General features: G+C 45.1%; 1 protein-coding gene across 1 annotated transcript in view; it reads right to left on the bottom strand.

Annotated features, from left to right (window-relative positions):
• LOC134965230 (uncharacterized) overlaps nt 1-20,014 on the bottom strand; it is a 33,813-nt gene extending 13,799 nt beyond the window's left edge. Inside the window, exon 1 of the mRNA XM_063941733.1 lies at nt 19,936-20,014. Coding sequence (XP_063797803.1) covers nt 19,936-20,014 — 79 coding nt within the window. The remainder of the gene's footprint in view (nt 1-19,935) is intronic.
• Between the last annotated feature and the right edge of the window lie 1,088 nt (nt 20,015-21,102).

Below are 21,102 nucleotides of genomic sequence, written 5' to 3'. Positions count from 1 at the left end.
TCTGGAAAATACGAATCTTAGTAAATTTCCCCCACAGTCTCTAAAATGGATTAAACATGTAAATATTTATATTCATCTCATATAATATAACTGATTATACTATTGACAATATAAGGCCTGATTCAGTATATGGAAATTATTTCACAGTTGAGTGATTATTGCCTGGCTTCACATGCATCTAAGTTGCGCTGTGCATATGCCGCGATGGTCTGCACAAAGACTGACAGTGAGTGACCATTTGGGAAAGGTAAAGGGGGAATGGGGGCAAAAAAACAGGCATGTCATGACCAGTTTGGGGACATGTTTGAGCCTGTGACTGTGATCCCCTACTCAGCTGCAATGTCTCTGGCCTCTTACTTCCTGTGGCCATGCTGCATGACCGTAGGGTTACGACTCATCTGCGACAGTCACTACGCAGTAAATTTATTAAGATGGGAGTTCTATTTAAGAGGGGATGTTGCCCATGGCAACTAATCAGATTCCAGGTATTATCTTCTAGAAGGTGCTAGATAAATGAGAAGTAGAATCTGATTGGTTGCAATGGGCAACATCCCAACTTAAATAGAACTCCCATCTTAGTAAATTTGCCCCTAAGTCTTTGTACGCAGCTGTTGGGATTTGTAGAGCAGCCAGTGGGTGTCTCAATACACATCCGGGTGGCTGAGGCATTTGCATATTTTTGCACAGCCTCTTCGCAGCTGTAAATTCATTTGTGTACATCTCTGAATACGGCCCATAGTCCCTGAGTTTTCACGTGTGAACTCTTGCATCTAATGTTAGAGGTAGAATTAACGTGAATAAGATGTTTATCCAACAAGATTTATAAATGTATTACATTATTACATCATGTATCTATCTAAATATGATGCAAGTTTTTCATTAAAACTGACCAATTGTAAAGCGCAACAAGATATCCTGGCACTATATAAATAATGTAAATTTTAATGATACAAAAAACTATTCTTTGATATTGGCAAATTAAAAGGTGCAAATTAAATGACCAATCTTACATAGACCATATGCTTTTTTAGGGCTAGCCCGTCTACATTTTAAACTGCACTATTGAACATTGAAGTTGGCACAGCTGAAACTGGTGTAACAGCCTGGGGTTGGCAGGTGTGTCTAAGTGGTTGGTAGAGGTATCACAGGTGTTCGGTGGCTATGTGACACCCTTTCTCTAAGATGTTTTCCTCTGTACCTTGTTCTTTCTATCCTGCTCAGAGAGTTAGGATAGATTGATACGCAACGGTTATGTACGGACAGCAATTCCAACAGGAGTTTCTTTTATTGAGCCACAATGAACTCATTAAAGATGGTGATTAATTATTTGGCAAAATTGAGCAATCACAATAATAATGATGAATTAAAGAAGACAAGTAAATCACATTTGACTACAGCTCACAATACATTGGAACATTCAATAATTCAGTGGTTTAATCAATCTAATCACAGATACGTGCATATTCCAAGGAAAAGAATAAAATAATGAGGACAATGAAGAAGATGATTAAGAATACTGGGGCAGATGCATTCAGCCTGGAGAAGTGATAAAGCAGTGATAAGTGCAAGGTGATAACGCACCAGCCAGTCAGCTCCTGCCAATTTACATATTGGAGCTGATTGGCTGGTGCATTATCACCTTGCACTTATCACTGCTTTATCAATTCTCCAGGCTTAATACATCTGCCCCACTGTTTCAGTGGCATGTACTACTTTTTTAACTATCCCTAATAAGAAAGTACCAATCTTCATGGGCAGTTTTATGTTGGAGCTCTTAGATCTGACAGTACCATAGTGTTTCAATGGGGCTGTGGGGTAACTGTTCTTGTTGCACAAGGGATGGAGATCCCACAATTCCACCGTATTGCAATGGGCGTAACGGCGCTTGTGAAGCAATACTAATCCTGGGTTTTATTAGCAGTAATGTCACTGTCCTTTAGTAATGCAAAAAGATTGTACATAGTGAAGGTATCTCAGAATCTCTAGCAATGCAACTTTCTCGTAATAATTATTCCCGGAACAAATAACTGAGTCTTTACTCTATAAAACAACTCTCTCTCAAGATGTATCTGTCCTGATAACTGTGTTCAAGCAGGGCTACTCTGTGGGATGTTCTATTAAGGGGCCTGGTAGCACCCCTTCTCTCTCCCTTCTGCAGTAGTGAGCAGTAAGTGTGTAACAAATGGACAATTGGGTCTAACACTTGCCCATTTGCAGTCCGCACCACAAACAGTCTCTGTTTATGCCCTCTGAACGTTATAGAGTATTCCGCTCTCTGGCTCCTCTTCTGAATCAGGGCCCAGTATTATGGTTGGGTCTAGTTCAGGGATTTTCTAACGTTGAAAGTTATAAGTGTACTGTGCAGTTGTGTTAGCATGCAATTGTGTCTGTTTCTCTGTATATATTTATTATAGTCAGGGCCGTTTCTAGTCAGGATGGCTCCCAGTGTAAAACTGCACCCTTGTATGTTTTACAAATGTTTCATAACAAGAAACACTTGTGTGTGCCTTAAGTATGCACAGTAAAAAGGGGGTATGGCCTCACTGAAAGGGGCGTGGCATTGCAGGAAAGAATACCCCAGTTTTACACCCTGCACCCCCAGGAGCCACATAAAAAAACATTGAGAAAGCCAGACCCAGTTAAAAAAAAAACATTGAAAATACCAGATCCACATGAGGGGCATCTTACTTCCAGGATCTCTTCCAGGTTCTTCACAGTGAGGCAGGTGGTAGCTGGGCAGTGCTGATTGGGCGAGACAGAGCCCCTCTAACAACTATGGGGCCGATTCAGACCTTGACACTGATGTGCAAAAATCGCTATGAAGCTATTTCTGCACATCTGCGCATGCGCATATGCCGGTACGCGCATGTGCAAGGTCCTAAACTGTATTCTCTTCAGAACACAGTTTAAGACCTGGAGGCAGGGCCGGATTAACAATGGGGCTAATGGAGCTGCAGCTCCAGGCCCACACTCCAAAATAGGCCCACTGCACTTGCAGATCTCTTTGCCTCTGTAGACAGGATAAAGAAATTCCTTCTACTGCAGCGCTCAGGCCCCCTCCGGCTTCACACCCAAGACAACCTCTACTCTCCCCCTTCTCTGCCGCTGTGCAAATGCCGCTGCTGGCATAGATATTTTGGCAATGACGGCGGTGCAGTGGAAGGCTTTCCCAGCCCTCCCTGCACGGTAGATGCTAGAATCAAGTGGGCTAAGGGACCTTTTCCGTAAGGGGGAGGAGTTACGATGCAAGGGGGAGGAGCTAGACCAGCGGGATAGTTCCTCTACTATCCACGCCACCAACTATTACCTTTAGTAATTAGGTGGTGAGCGAAGCGGAGCGGAGCGAGCCACCGTGCCCGAAGCGTGGCGAGCGAAGCGTGGCGAGCGAAGCGAGCCCGCGAGGGTACTTTTCGGGTACCCTGTTCGCCCGTAGCTCCTCCCACTGGTGATGTAGCTCCTCCCCTCAATACGTCACAAGGTCCCTTCAGCCCCTCCGATATAGAACCAACCCTCCCTGCACCGCATATGCACGCTGTGGCTTGGCACCTCCTCTGCCCTGCATGATGTCACGGCATAGGTGGGTTCAGGCGAGGAGGGGGGGGGGTTATCCAAAGGCGCTTGCCCGCCCCCTCTCCCCTGTCGTTTAGGATTTTTTTTACCTTCATTTATATAGCGTCATCACACCCGCCCATGGCGTCCAGCGCCCTCCCATCCGCCGGCCACCAGGGGAGAGCTGACTAATTAGCCCAGCAGCTCCGCGGCTCTCGCATTTTGCTTGGCGCGCTAGCAGCTAGAGTTGACCCTGAAAGAGGTCAAATGGGATCTGTGCTGCTTACCAGATGATGAGCAGCAGAAGGGCAAGAAGCTGGGGGATGGCAGAGGGTCGGAAGGCACACCACGCACGGGATGATATGAAAGGAGGTGGGGGCTTACCAGCAGCAGCTGAAGGACCTGGTGACAAAACAGGAGGCTCTGCTCAGGTACTGGCTCACAGAGTTCCATCGGACAGCAGGAGCAGTGTGGGGATGGGAGCAGCACCTCCACCACAGGAGCATCCTTAATTGGCTTAATGGTAAGTGCCTGGCTCCCCATGCAGAGCTGACTTTGTCAATAGTGCTGCTCTAGTGATTTGTGTTCCATGTCCTCAGAATAGTATGCACTTCGATGGAAACAGGCAGCAGTGTGCTGTCCTGAAATGATCCTGGCTGTCAAAATACAGACGCCGGAATCCCAACACGGATCAGAATGAGAGTGCCAGCATCCTAAATAGGATCACAATGCCGACGCCAGCATCCCAACAGCTGGGATCCCAATCGACGGACTGCCGTGCCGCCGGAGGGGTAAACTGCGTGGGAGGGGTATTTTAGGTTCAGGCTGCTGGGGGAGGGTTAGGGTTAGGCTGCGGGAAGGTGGGGGTTAGGTTTAGGCAGCAGAGAGAGGGGGTCAGGGTTAGGCACCCCTGGGAGGATTATTGCTAGGGAGAGGGTTAGGTTCAGGCTGCGGGAAGGGTAGGGAGGATTAGAGGGTTGTTAACGCCCCCCTGCGTCGGCTGTGAATGAAGCTCAATCTGATGATATCATCAGATGCTGCATGTTCGCGGCACGATGTCACTGTGAGATACTGCTAACGATATCGCACAGTGACAATGCATACTGGCCCTCATTCCGAGTTTTTAGCTCGCAAGCTGCTTTTAGCAGCTTTGCACACGCTAAGCCGCCGCCTACTGGGAGTGAATCTTATTTATCAAAATTGCGAACGAAAGGTTAGCAAAATTGCGAATAGACACTTCTTAGCAGTTTCTGAGTAGCTCCAGACTTACTCGGCATCTGCGATCAGTTCAGTGCTTGTCGTTCCTGGTTTGACGTCACAAACACTCCCAGTGTTCGGCCAGACACTCCTCCGTTTCTCCAGCCACTCCCGCGTTTTTCCCAGAAACGGTAGCGTTTTTTCGCACACACCCATAAATTGGCCAGTTTCCGCCCAGAAACACCCACTTCCAGTCAATCACATTACGATCACCAGAACGAAGAAAAAACCTCGTAATGCCGTGAGTAAAATACCTAACTGCATAGCAAATTTGCTTGGCGCAGTCGCACTGCGGACATTGCGCATGCGCATTAGCGACTAATCGCTCCGTTGCGAGAAAAATATAACGAACGAACAACTCGGAATGACCCCCACTGTCGGCAGACCGGGAGAGGAAACACCATGCGATGTCGCTCCTGGAGCGAATCGGCCAGTGTGTATGCACCTCAACAATTGGGGTGCCATGGTTGGTATTTTGACCGCTGGTATCCCATCCTCCGGCATTTCAGCCCCAATATGTCCTGACCTACCACTAAAATAACCAGTAAAATAATAAATATTTTTTATTTCTAGAAAGTTACTTCACAAAGGGACTGGCACCATCAATATGTGCTCTACACCGGAAACTTTCTTGTTTTTCTGATTGCAATGAACACTTTGTGCATCTATTTGTTTATTATTTATTGTATTCGGTTAGCCACTGCCAAGCAGCACAGAGTACTGTATGCTGCACTGTCCTTATAATAGTTACACAAATGATTAATCCTACTACTCTAAAGGGGGGTACACAGGGGGAGATCCGTGCTTAAATTCTAAGCAATCTAACTAGATTGCTTAGAAATTAAGCACGGATCTCTCCGTATGTATGCCCATAGTGATAGCGATGCGCGGCCCCATGCGTCGCTATTGCTGACTCTAGATTTGGCCTGCATGCATGCCAAATCTAGCACATCGCTCATTTCACCGCTGGGTGAAGTGAGCATCCCCCCGTCTTCTCCCCCTCACTCGGCCACATCGCGCTATTTGCTGAGCAGGGGGAGAGATGTGTGATAAGCGGTCTGTGCTATTTCGCTCAGCACACATCTCCCCGTGTGTGTACGGTGCTTAAGGCTGGGTACACATTAGACAATATGTCGTCTGATATCAGAGCAACATAACGTACTTATCATCTAATGTGTACGCACTAACGCACGTCGTGTGCTGCATGGCAGATGGGACAACCCGGCGTCTGACAGCATACAGCCGAATGCAACCATAAAAGATATAGCGTGTATTTACACACTATATTGTTAGAGTGTATGGCTGACTAACATCTTGTCCTGTTGGTCGCGTCATCGGGACAGGGATGTAGTGTGCACCAAGCTAACACTAACACCCCACAAAGTGCCACCGGTAAAGCTGAGCTAAGGCAACTGCAGGGACTCCCAGCTAGGCCAGCCTCCATAACCACAAGGACACTACAGTCCAGATGCCCAGCAAGCCTTGTCACGAGGAGGACGCCGCGCCAGACCTGAATCAGAAGATAATGCCCCAGCTTTCTTCAGTTTATGATCGGTGAGTAGGGGGCAGATGTATTAAGCCTGGAGAAGTGATAAAGCAGTGATAAGTGCAAGGTGATAACGCACCAGCCAATCAGCTCCTGTCATGTTTCCAACCTGTAATGATTGGCTGGTGCGTTATCACCTTTCACTTATCACTGCTTTATCACTTCTCCAGGCAGCCTCCTCCATTTGGGCAGTCTGAGCACTAGAGCGCTCAGACTCTACTGCGCATGCGCAGATCTCCGGGAAAATGGCACTTCTGCCATTTTCCCAGTGATTTTTGTACGCCATTTTCATGGTGTTTTAACACTGCCACGGACGTCGGCGAGGGACTCTGGAGGGGTGAGTATTTAGAAAATGGGTGCAGTGCTCTGGACTTAGGGGCCCGTTTGCACCGCACACACTACACCCATTATAGATACGCCAGTGTCTCCAGGCTTAATACATCTGCCCCTAGATGAGCAGTGCATGGCTTATGAGTATGGCATTCCCTGTAAGGCTACACCCCTTGTTACAAGGCAACACCCACTTTTTCAGATCACACCCTACATCACAGGGCACACCCCCTGTGACAGTGCACAATAGGCCCTTCATAAATTTCAGCTCCAGGCCCATGAGGACCTTAATCTGGCACTGCCTGGAGGAGGGCCGCGTTTTGTGGGCGTCAATGCTCCGTTTTAGGGGCACGGTCCGGACAACACAGGTATGTCTACACCATTGGTGTGGTGGGCTGTGACAGCTGCGTGATGTCACACGCAGCCGCTGCGACCCTTAACATGGCAGGTAGCCATCTGCCTTTGCAGCTAGGCTGCGCAGGGAGAGGGCTACTCAAAACATGTGAAACATGCGAAAGCATCGCTTCCGCGCGTTGCTCACACATGTCTGCTGGGGGGGGGGGGGTCTGGGTCTGGCATGCGGGGTGGACTTGCCCTGTGCTGGTTGTAACCCCGCATGTCAAAGAAAATAATCATAGATGTGCATTTTCTCGCACATCTACGATCTAGTCTGAATTAGGCCCTATATCATTTGGGAGAGGATCCTATTACCAGTCGCTGGCTGATCTGGCTGAGCAGCCCCGGCATGGAGACCCTAGCAGCCATGGAAAGAGTGACAGCATCGGTGGCATGTAAAATGTAGCGCCAGCAACAAGCCAATCACAACTCGCAGTCAAACAACCAATCAGGAGCAGCCTCTCCTGATTGACTGCTGGTCCGCGAACTCTGGTTAGCTGGCAGACAGCACCACATTCTAAATGCCACCAGCACTGTCTCTGTCTCTATGGCTGCCCGCTGGTTAAGCATTACACATAGCTGCTACCCGGGTCCCCTGTCTGTACGAGCCCGGGACAAAAGGCCAGACGCTCCCCTGCTGATGGTGGCTGCAGGTGCCCCATGTAATTGCATGGATCACACGCCGCTCGAAACCGCCACCAGCACTGTCTCTGTTTCTATGGCTGCCCGCTGGCTAAGCATTACACATAGCTGCCACCTGGGTCCCCTTACTGTACAAGCCCGGGACAAAAGGCCAGACGCTCCCCTGCTGATGGTGGCTGCAGGTGCCCCATGTAATTGCATGGATCACACGCCGCTAGAAACGGCCCTTATTATAGTACATGGGTGAATTGTGTATTATTGTTTGTTTAAGCAAAACTCCATTCTCCTGAGATATCTACTTATGTTCCTGTATTTAGTGTTGACTTTCTAAATGAATTCATTTGGGCTCAATTACTTAAGTTGTGTTAGGCAAGTCAATTAGGTCAATTCATTCATTAATTTTGTAAACTAAAGCAAAATACACAAGCAAATAACTCTTAATGAAACAAACCAGTATTAATTACATTTTGTAGTGTACTATAACAAAGAAAGATTACAATGTTTATTTGAATATTTTGTGCAGACAACAGTAAGAAGACGCAGTACACAGAACATAGGGCCTGATTCAGGTTGGATGACAATCACGATCCAGTTCTCCAATGGACGCGAAACTGCGCATTTGCAGGACTTGTTCTGCACCTGTGCAGAACGGATCGCGCAATCGCCTTGGCCTCGATTGCTAGTCTGAGTAAGCTCAGGTTTACTCAGCCTGCAGTCACAGATGTTCATCCAGAACTGCGATCGTAGATTAGAGATAGCAAATGCAGAAAGGAGGTGATATGCACCTACTCCTGCATGTGCATTGCTAAAGATTGCAATTGCAAAGCTGCTGCGAGCAGCTTTGCAAATACAGGGCCTAATTCAGAGGCGATCTGAAGCCTTTTGGGGAATGCGCATGCACCCAGTGAGATGCAAAAGCATCCCACTGGTGTGATCGCCTTTGCCTGATTGACAGGCAGAGGCGGTCGGGGGGTGGGAGGGGGCGTTGGAACGCCGTTGGTGGGGACGCAGTCCGGACAACGCAGACGTGTCCATACCGTTGCTGGGGCGGGCCGCGGAAGCTGCATGAAATCACACGCAGCCGCTGCGACCCAGAACATGGCAGGTAGTCGTCTGCCAGCGCAGGCTAGAAGGAGCTACTTGGCAGGTGCGAAAGGATCGCCACTGTGTGATGCTTTCGCACCTGTGCGGAGGGCTAGGGCCGACATGCGGAGCGGACTGGCCCCTGTGCTGGGCGTCCCCTCGCATGTCAGTGTATCTGATTGTAGGTGTCCTAATTTTAGCACATCTAAGATCAGCTCTAAATCACCCCCACAATCCTTACTGAATTAGGCCCACAATCAGTACTGTACTTTATATTTCCTGCTCTGTAAATTTAGACTGCACTTTGATGCATGGTTTGTAAACTAATCAATTTATTAAAGGTCAAAAAGTATATCAAAACTGCAAAGTTTAAAACCGGACTACCAATTTCTACATATGGACGATATATAAAAAATTACACAATTGAGATAGGTGAAATATCAGAAACCACATATTATTAGTGCTAATTTGCCTTTAAGAGTGGAAAAAAAACCATCAAAAGAGAAGTCCTTCCCTTCCATTGGGCAAACGCAGTGAAAGCTTTACTCAGGGTAGAGACAGTAGCATACCAAGGGGCGGATTGGCCATGGGGTTCACCAAGAGGACTCCTGGTAGGCTGACATGTCTGTAGGGCCTGTTTTGTGTGTTGTTATATAGCCCCACCCCCCACATGACAGGCAGCCCACCGCACTCAGTACACTGCACTGTCCCCAATCATTCTTTTATTCCTTTTCGCCTTCTCAGGAGGGAATTCTGCCCCTAGTAATCGTAATAACACTTCATCTGCTTCTGATCATTGGAAGCAGATGAAGGTGTCATTACACAGTCACTAGGGGCAGAATTCACTCCTGAGAAGCCTCTATCAATTATCTGATCATTGCATTTTTTTCTTTCTGTTTGAGAGTCAGATGATAATAATAGCGATTTACATATCACCCTAACTAGCTCTATCAATATCCATTAAATACATCTATACAATTGATATTCTAAATAGTGGATCTATATAAAGAGTTTCCCCTGATGAAGTCTCAACGAGAGGCGAAACGCATTGGATAATTTCTTGCTATTGTGACTCCTAGATCTGCCTAAACAGTGGATGCGAGAAGTTAACTGTAATACATTATGGTCACTATTGTGATATGGATATTTTATTTTGCTGATTGAATTTGTGAACTTTTATAACACTTTTAATAAATATGAGGGATTGGAACATTTTATGCATTCATAGATACATGTAAAACTCACTAATGGTTGCTGGAGCCAAATTAATAATTTTATCAGGTTTTTATATATTCTTATGGCGCTCCTCTACTATTGTTGTTAATTTGTTTGAGTTTGCTTCTGGCTAACAGTGTCTTGTTACTATTTAACAAGACACTAAAAGTTTATTAGCGCAGAGGGAGAATATTGTTTTATATATATATATATATATATATATATATATATTTATTTGCAGAGTCCGGCACACAATAAATGTAAATAATTACCCCGGTGTCCTTGTCCAATTCGGCATTCCCGCAAATGTAGAAGCAATAGATGGGACAGCACTCTGAGTTTTTTTTGCAGGTAATTATATTCAGAAAGTTATTAACAGAACATCATATCAAACCATCAATGTTTCGGTGTCTATATACACCGCCATCAGGATGCGATACCGCTTGAAAAATAGAAAAGACACTAACCAAAGGGTTGGTTAGTGTCTATTGACGAAAATGTAGATTCTGCATTGAAACGTTGACACCAGCAACAAGGCTCATGTCATTCTTTTGTAGCTGTGAGTGCCGCCAACCTGTGTTTAATATATATATATATATATATATATATATATATATATATATATAGATAGTTACGGATCAGAGCGGCACTCATATATATGTGTGTTTAATATATATATATATATATATAGTTACGGATCAGAGCGGCACTCATAGGACTTCAATCAAATGAGCAGGACATCACCCCGACTTTAGCAACGTTTCGGTTTTATTGAAAAACCGTCATCAGGCTTACATGATATATATATATATATATATATATATGAATCGCAAGTCCGGCACTCCATGCTTCTGCTGTAGCTGCGGCGGTGCCCTCACAGTGATGGGGTACAGATTTCAAAGGTGCGGCACTCATACCAAAAAAAATAAGTACTCAGGAACCGTGGTCAGGTTTGTATCATCAACGTTTCAATATTTTCATATTGTCATCAGGATGACAATATGAAAATATTGAAACGTTGATGATACAAACCTGACCACGGTTCCTGAGTACTTATTTTTTTGGTATGAGTGCCGCACCTTTGCAATCTATATATATATATATATATATATATATGTGTGTGTTTAATATATATATATATATATATATATATATATTGTAAATGGTTGTATGGAGAGCGCTCTTAACGTGTAGTTATGTCACTTTAGCTGTTTTTTCTCTTTAGGACAGTCCTTCAGTTCTAGCTTTGATCACGAGAAGATGGATATTTCTGCAAAATACCCTCTCACCAGATTCACCCAGATAACAACATCACTCGTTAGTTTAAAACTTCCATGAAATTTATTGTTGATAAAATCTTCTTATTTTAAAATAAATGAATGACTCTTACATTAAAATTTAACATTCGTGGGATAAGATCTCATTGGCACTGCTGTCTACCCCAGCCGGGGAGGAGCTCCTATGACAGCCCGTCCAACCCACAAATGTTAATTCATCCAACGCGTTTCGTCTAACAGACTTCCTCAGGGGTGTCTTTAACAAAATACAATAAAAAATACATAATAAATAATCAACTAATTACATATATCACCAATTAGATAGATGGACAATGCAATTGCCTTACAGTTACATAAAATATTGAGTGACCTAGTTATGGGTACTGGTGCAGGATAAACAATACGTAATTGTAATATGGACAAATATAGAACTTCAGAATAACCTCATAGATTCAAAAATCACCTCATAGATTCAAGAAAAATTAGCTCAAATGACACGTGAGATATCCTTATTAGCATAATGTTACATATATGGAACAGCATCAATTTCTAGCAAAAGGAGTTTATTAACAATGATTAATTATCACATCCATATCAAAAAATAGCAACTTACCGTATATACTCGAGTATAAGCCGACTTTTTCAGCACCTTTTTTTTGTGCTGAATAAGACTCTTCGGCTTATACACGAGTGAGTATTTAGGAGGGACATGGGAGGGCACAGCGCGCGGCTCTCCTGTGTCCCTCCGGCGGCATTGGCGTGTGTGTGTTAAAGGAGGGACACGGAGGGCACAGCGCGCGGCTCTCCTGTGTCCCTCCTGTGTCTCCGGCGGCAGCGGCGTGTGTGTGTTAAAGGAAGTGCCAGAAACCGGCACTTCCTTTAACACACACACGCCGCTGCCGCCGGAGACGCAGGAGGGACACAGGAGAGCCACGCGCTGTGCTCTCCGTGTCCCTCCTTCAGAAGACAGCGCGGGAGCGACGGGACAGCGCGGGAGCGACAGAGGGTAAGTAACAAACTGGCACTGTGGGGCAAATCTGGCACTATGGGCATATATGGCACTGTGGGGTATATCTGGCACATCTGGCACTGTGGGGCATATTTGGCAGCATGATGGCATTTTTGGTACTGTGGGGCATATCTGGCACATCTGGCACTGTGGGGCATATTTGGCACATCTGGCACTGTGGGGCATATCTGTCAGCATGAGGGCATATCTGGCACTGTGGGGCATATCTGGCAACATGAGGGCATATCTGGCACTGTGGGGCATATCTGGCACATCTGGCATTGTGGGGCATATCTGGCAGCATGAGGGCATATCTGGCAGCATGAGGGCATATCTGGCACTGTGGGGCATATCTGGCACATCTGGCATTGTGGGGCATATCTGGCAGCATGAGGGCATATCTGGCACTGTGGGGCATATCTGGCAGCATGAGGGCATATCTGGCACTGTGGGGCATATCTGGCACTGTGGGGCATATCTGGCAGCATGAGGGCATATCTGGCACTGTGGGGCATATCTGGCACATCTGGCATTGTGGGGCATATCTGGCAGCATGAGGGCATATCTGGCACTGTGGGGGCATATCTGGCAGTATGAGGGCATATCTGGCACTATGAGGGCTGTGTACGGCTAGAGCTGCATTTCCCACCCTAGGCTTATACTCGAGTCAATAAGTTTTCCCAGGTTTTTTGTGGTAAAATTAGGTGCCTCGGCTTATATTCGGGTCGACTTATACTCGAGTATATACGGTACTTTTTATATGTAAGAGCGATGTCTTAATATGAAAATAGATGGGACAAATCCCATATAGTTCTGTGGATACAGGATTAGTATTTATTAGCCCCAAAACCATATTAAATTATTATTATATTGGTTTTTGATCAATATTAGTCTAATACTTACTATCCCACTTTTAAATCCTATAATCAGTAGGGACCAGTGTAGAATATTCCAGCTTTCTAGTGGAAAAAACAGCTAAAATGACATAACTACATGTTAAGAGCGCTCTCCATACAACCATTTACAATGTTTAACCACCTGGTTCTCGACTGGCAGGAGGACCCTTTTGGAGAATAGCAGTCGATCTTCCCCAAGGACTATTAGGTCTAAGGCGGATTTATAGCGCAATTTGGTTTTATATATATATATATATATATATATATATATACCAGCAAATAGAAAACCACAGCACTCGCCACCCCAGAAGCGGGGTGCAGTATCCGCACTCGCCACTAATAGGGTGGGGTGCATGTAGCCCATAGCCACCTACTCAAAAATATAGAAACAAAAAGTTCAGCACTCACCAAAATGAGCTCACTTATCCTCACAACATCAATGAATAAATGAATAAATGATGGGGGTTTAGTTAGTGAATTGGCCAATGCACGGAAGCCTGCATACCGCTCACCAAGGTACCCCACCTTCATGCAGGTCCTACACTATCACAAAATCATAAAAATTAAAACCTGGCAACTGTATCACATAATATAACTGCAAATATGCCCACTTGGTGTAAGGTGTACCTGCCATGAACTGCATGGCTTTTAAAAGGTACACTAGTCACCTGACACTGGCTGATAAATTACTAAAGGGCAGCTGACACAGGTTTAAGATAATTGGGGTGCATGAACAAAGTTTGTGGCCACAGTTAATGAGTTAACCAAGGATTAACCCTGAAATATACCAGCAAATAGAAAACCACAGCACTCGCCACCCCAGAAGCGGGGTGCAGTATCCGCACTCGCCACTAATAGGGTGGGGTGCATGTAGCCCATAGCCACTATTTGCTGGTAAATTTCAGGGTTAATCCTTGGTTAACTCATTAACTGTGGCCACAAACTTTGTTCATGCACCCCAATTATCTTAAACCTGTGTCAGCTGCCCTTTAGTAATTTATCAGCCAGTGTCAGGTGACTAGTGTACCTTTTAAAAGCCATGCAGTTCATGGCATGTACACCTTACACCAAGTGGGCATATTTGCAGTTATATTATGTGATACAGTTGCCAGGTTTTAATTTTTATGATTTTGTGATAGTGTAGGACCTGCATGAAGGTGGGGTACCTTGGCGAGCGGTATGCAGGCTTCCGTGCATTGGCCAATTCACTAACTAAACCCCCATCATTTATTCATTTATTCATTGATGTTGTGAGGATAAGTGAGCTCATTTTGGTGAGTGCTGAACTTTTTGTTTCTATATATATATATATATATATATCAGAGATGAGCGGCGGACACTTTTCAGGTTTTGTGTTTTGGTTTTGGATCATGATCCCTGCTCGTGTTTTGGATCTGGATTGATTTTGCTAAAACCACCCTTTCGGATTTTGGTTTTGGTTTTAGATCTGGATGATTTTTTAAAAAAAACACAAAAACAACTAAAATCACAGAATTTGGGGGTAATTTTGATCCTACGGTATTATTAACCTCAATAACATTAATTTCCACTAATTTCCAGTCTATTCTGGACACCTCACAATATTGTTTTTAGGCCAAAAGGTTGCACCGAGGTAGCTGGATGACTAAGCTAAGCGACACAAGTGGGCGGCACTAACACCTGGCTCACCTAGAAATGACACTGCAGTGTCAGACAAGATGGCAGTTTTAAAAAGTAGGCCCCAAAGAGCACATAATGCAAAGAAAAAAAAGAGGTGCAACGAGGTAGCTGGATGACTAAGCTACACGACCCAAGTGGGCGGCACAAACACCTGGCCCATCTAGGAGTGGCACTGCAGTGGCAGACAGGATGGTAGTTTTAAAAACTAGTCCCCAAAGAGCACATAATGCAAAGGAAAAAAAGAGGTGCAACGAGGTAGCTGGATGACTAAGCTAAGTGACACAAGTGGGCGGCACAAACACCTGGCCCATCTAGGAGTGGCACTGCAGTGGCAGACAGGATGGCACTTTTAAAAAAAGGCCCCAAACAGCACATCATGCAAAGAAGTAAAAGAGGCGCAAGATCGAATTGTCCTTGGGCCCTGCCACCCACCCTTATGTTGTAAAAACAGGACATGAACACTTTAACAAACCAATCATTTTCAGCGACAGGGTTTGTCACACTACTGTGGCTGAAATGATTTCTTTGTTTGGGCCCCCACCAAAAAAATATAAATTAATCTCTCCTTGCATAAACTGGCTCTACAGTGGCAAGATGTCGTCCCAAACTGGCTCTAGAGTGGCAAGATGTCGTCCTCATCCTCAGATTCCCCCCCTTCAATGTTTACATCCTCATCCTCACAGAGAAATAATATTCAAACAAAACCACATCATTTAGGTGTCAGTGGACTGCTTACGCTATTACCCAAAGTTTCTGAACTATACAATGACTTATGATGAATGCGCTGCAGGTGACGTATAAGGGAGGATGTTCCTAGGTGGTTAACATCCTTACCCCTACGTATTATGGATTGACAAAGGCAACAGATGGCTTGACACCTGTTGTCCGGATTTGTGGAGAAATAATTCCACACCAAAGAGGTGGCTTTTTTGGTATTTTGCCCAGGCATGACAATAGGCTTTTTCATCCCATGGCCAACAACTGTCTCCACTGGTGCCTTATTCAAACAAACTACATCAGAATCCTCATCATCAACTTCCTCTGCAGCTACACCCATATCCTCCTCATCCTGGTGTACTTCTACAGTGACATCCTCAATCTCAATATCAGCAACTGGACTTGCGGTGCTCCTACCAGCACTTGCACGGGGTGTGCAAATGGTGGTAGAAGCCTCCTCTTCCCATACAGTGTTGTGAAGGTCAGGCCTAGACATCACAACCGCAGAGAGTGCCAGCACCCCTGTATATTCACAACACCCCTATCATTTTACAGCATACAAGACAAGGCCAGTATACATTGATTTTCACTGCACTCTAGAATAATTACAACATACAAAACAGGGACAATGTACATTGATTTTCACTGCACCCTAGAATAGTTACAGCATATAAGACAGAGCCAGCGTACATTGATATTCACTGCACCCTAGAATAATTACTGCATACAAGACAGGGCCGGTGTACATTGATTTTCACTGCACCCTAGAATAATTACAGCATACAAGACAGGGCCAGTGTAAATTGATTTTCACTGCACCATAGAATAATTACAACATACAAGGCTGGGCCAGTGTACACTGATTTTCACTGCCCCCTAGAATAATGACAGCGTCCAAGACAGGGCCAGTGTACATTGATTTTCACTACACCCTAGAATTATTACAGCATACAAGACAGGGCCAATGTACATTGATTATCACTGCACCTCTGAATTTTTACAACATACAGGGCCAGTGTAATGTTATTTGAACAGCAACACCCCTATATTTTACAGCATACAAGAGCAGTGTGCTTTTAACTTTTAATAACTGCACCTCTGAATTTTTACAATATACAGGGCCAGCAGTACCCCTATATTTTACAGCATACAGCAATGTGCTTTTAATAATAATAATGACCAGTGTAATGCTATTTGAACAGCAACACCCCTATATTTTATAGCATACAGCAGTGTGCTTTTCATTTTTAACAACTGCACCCCTGAATTTTCACAACATACAGGGCCACTGTAATGTTATTTAAACAGCAACACCCCTATATTTTACAGCATACAGCAGTGTGCTTTTATTTTTAACAACTACACCCCTGAATTTTTATAGCAAATACGGCCACTGTAATGTTATATGAACAGCAACACCCCTATATTTTACAGCATACAGCAGTGTGCTTTTAATTTTTAACAACTGCACCCCTGAATTTTTACAACATTCAAGGCCATTGTAAAGTTATTTGAACAGCAAGACCCCTATATTTTACAGCATACAAGAGCAGTGTGCTTTTAATTTTTAACAACTTCACCTCTGAATTTCTACAACATACAGGGCAAGCAGCACCCCTATCTTTTACAGCATACAGCATTGTACTTTTAATTTATAACTGCACCCCTGAATTTTTACAAAATACAGGGCCAGCAGCACCTCAATATTTTACAGCATATAGGAGCAGTGTGCTTTTAATTTTTAACAACTACACCTCTTAATTTTTACAACATACAGGGCCAGCAACACCCCTATATTTGACAACATACAACAGTGTGCTTTTCATTTTTAACAACTGCACCCCTGAATTTTTACAACATACAGGGCCAGTAATGTAAAGAAGTAAAAGAGGTGCAATGAGGTAGCTGTATGACTAATCTAAGTGACACAAGTGTGCGGCACAAACACCTGGACCATCTAGGAGTGGCACTGCAGTGTCAGACAGGATGGCACTTAAAAAAAAATAGGCTCCAAACAGCACATCATGCAAAGAAGTAAAAGAGGTGCAATGAGGTAGCTGTATGACTAAGCTAAGCGACACAAGTGTGCGGCACAAACACCTGGCCCATCTAGGAGTGGCACTGCAGTCCCACTGCACTAATGGTGGATACCGGTTGTATGTCTAACACCAACATAGCTGTCAAGGCCTCAGTTATCCGCTTTGCAACAGGATGACTGCTGTCAAATTTCATCTTCCTCGCAAAGGACTGTTGGACAGTCATTTGCTTAGTTGAAATAGCACAAGTGGTCTTCCGACTTCCCCACTGGGATGACGATTGACTCCTAGCAGCAAAAACAGAAGCGGTACCACTGGACTGGATTTATATGCCAGTACCACTGGATTTATATGGCAGTACCACTGTATATATATACGGCAGTACCACTGGACATATGCGGCAGTATCACTGGAATTATATGGCAGTACCACTGGACATATACAGCAGTATCACTGGACTGGACTTATACGGCAGTACCATTGGACATATACGGAAGTATCAATGGATTTATACAGCAGTATCACTGGACTTATATGACAATATCACTGGACTTATACGGCAATATCACTGGACTTATACGGCAGTACCACTGGACTGGATTTTTTACACCAGTACCACTGGATTTATACGCCAGTACCACTGGACATGTACGGCAGTATCACTGGACATATACGGCAGTATCACTAGACTGGATTTAAATGTCAGTACCACTGGATTTATATGGCAGTACCACTGGACTTATACGGCAGTACCACTGGACATATACTGCAGTATCACTGGAATTATATGGCAGTACCACACTGGACATATACGGCAGTACCACTGGGCTGGACTTATATGGCAGTACCACTGGACATATATGGCAGTATCACTGGATTTATACGGCAGTATCACTGGACTTATACGGCAGTATCACTGGACATATGCGGCAGTATTACTGGACTGGATTTATACAGCAGTACCACTGAATTCATATGGCAGTACCACTGGACATATATGGCAAAGAAATAAGGTGCAAGTGCAAGATGACATAAATTGGAGACATGGAACAAGTTATTAAAAACAAGAATGTTTTATTTTGATTTACCAAAAAAAGAACACTCTTAGGCCTAGATGGATGCAACGGCAGGGACCATGGACATAAATCAGAGATATGGAACAAGTTATTCAAAAAATAAACACAAACACCTGGCACATCTAGGAGTGGCAATGCAGTGGCAGACAGGATGGCAGTTTTGTTTTATGCACTATTCCCAAAAAATGCTCCAAAGAACACATAATGCAAAGAAATGAGGTGCAAGATGGAAATTGTCCTTGAACCCTCCCACCCATCCTTATGTTACATATTAAACAGGAGATGCAAAGTTTAACAAACCAATCATTTCAGCGACAGGGACGGTCACTTAAGTTGTGGCTGAAATGATTGGTTTGTTTTGGGCCCCCACAAAACAAGCTGGCAAAGGACAGTGCACAAACTGGCTTTAGTTTACAGCCATGATGTCGTAGTTGTCATCTTCACAGTAGCGGATCTTGCCACGGGCAAGCAGGAATTTTGCACCGGGGAGCCACCTTCCGGAGGGCGCTGGCGCCATCCGGAGGGCGCCGCACCATGGCAAGATCCGCTGCTGCTGTGGTGCCCCCCGCTGCCGCGGCCCGCTGTCCGTTGTGAAGGGAAACTAGACGCTACCCATCTAATTTCCCTTCCTGGAGAGGACCTTCACTGTAATGATGTGCGGTGCGCGTTGACGTCATCGCGCACCGCACAGCAAAGGTCCTCTCCACGAAGGGAACTAGATGCTTAGCGTCTAGTTTACCTTCGTGGAGAGGACCTTTGCTGTGCGGTGTGCGATGACATCATCGCGTACCGCACATCCTACAACAGTACAGGGGGCATAACTGACCACGCCCCCAGTATGAAGCCACGCCTCCTAATGCCGCCCGGGGCGCCAGAAGCCCCGGAACCGGCCCTGCATCTTCATAATCTCATTCCCCACCCCCATCAGTGTATACATCTTTTTCTTCACAGACTATTAATTCGTCCCCGCTGGACTCCATCATCCCAGGTCCTTCTGTACTTTTAGGAGGTAATTGCTGGTAAAAGTCTTCCTCATAAAATTTGTCATTAATTTTGATAAACATCATCCTTTCCCCATTATGGGAAAGTAACCTCCTATGCCGATCGCTGACAAGATGCTTGGCTGCGCTAAAAACTCTTGAGTACACACTGGAGGGTGGAGAACTTAGGTAAAAAAAAAACAGTTTGTGCAAGGCCTCCAAGTTGCCTTTTTTCCTGCCAGTATTCAAACAGACTGTCTGACATACCTATTTGGATGCTGTCACTGAAATAATCGTCAACCATTCTTTCAATGGTGCCAGCATCATATGCAGCGACAATAGACATATTAGTGATTGTATGCAGCTCCTTTAGTCCAGACCAGATGTCAAAAGTCTTTCCTGACTGATGTTCATCACCGCCAGTGGGTCTCTTTGGAAAGTTTAGTTTTTATCCTTACAGACGCATTTGCCGGAGAAAATGGTGGAGGAGAGGTTGGCTTGTCACGTTCCACTTGAGCTGACAATTTTCTCAACAACAACTCTTTGCATCTCTGCAGATTTGTACCCATTGGAAAGAAAGACATGACGTATGACTTAAACCTAGGATCAGGTACGATCGCCAACATATAATGCTCTGATTTCAAGGGATTGATGACCCTTGAATCCAGGGAAAGCGATTGTAGGGCTTGATCTGCAAGTCCGACATACTTAGCAGCGCAATTGCTCCATTTAAAACCCTCCTTCACTTTCTCCAGCTGCTTTTGCAAAAGCCTGATGAGGAGAATGACCTGACTCAAGCTGGCAGTGTCTGAACTAACTTCCCATGTGGCAACTTCAAATGGTTTGAGAATATTGCACAACACAGAAATTTGTCTCAACTGCGCTTGACTCAGATGCATTCCCACTCCTTTCCTTATGTCATAGGTGGACATTTAGGCTTGAATGGCCTTTTGCTGCTCCTCCATCCACTGAAGCATCTAAAAGGTAGAATTCCACCTCATTACTACCTCTTGCTTCAGCTGATGGCAGGGAAAATTCAAGAGTTTTGACATGCATGTTCTGAATGGCGAAAATGTCCACACATTTTGTGGGCCACCGACAGCATCTCTCGCATGCCCCTGTCAATTAAAAAAAAAAAATCAGCACTACGGGGGGCGTGGCTTGGCGGCCATTGGGACCAGTCGTGCTCTACAGAAGCTCCTATCAGGAAAGGATTTCTGGGGCGATAGAAGCCTTCATTCTCCCACAAAACCCACCCTGTCAGCACTTCATTGTCCCGCTGCACTGGTGGTCCTGCTGGGGTGAAGGCTCGCGGAGCCAGGAGAGGCCTCCTGCCTCTCTGCAGGTTGCGGCCTACCCCTATTCCACAAGCTGGGGACTCAGTTACTCACCAAGTCCCGGTTCTCCGACCCCGATTGGTGTGCCGCGGCTCGA

Source organism: Pseudophryne corroboree, chromosome 10, assembly GCF_028390025.1.
Source record: "Pseudophryne corroboree isolate aPseCor3 chromosome 10, aPseCor3.hap2, whole genome shotgun sequence".
NCBI lineage: Eukaryota > Metazoa > Chordata > Amphibia > Anura > Myobatrachidae > Pseudophryne > Pseudophryne corroboree.
The sequence above is the reverse complement of the archived record's forward strand: the minus strand, read 5'-3'. Positions and strand labels throughout refer to the sequence as shown.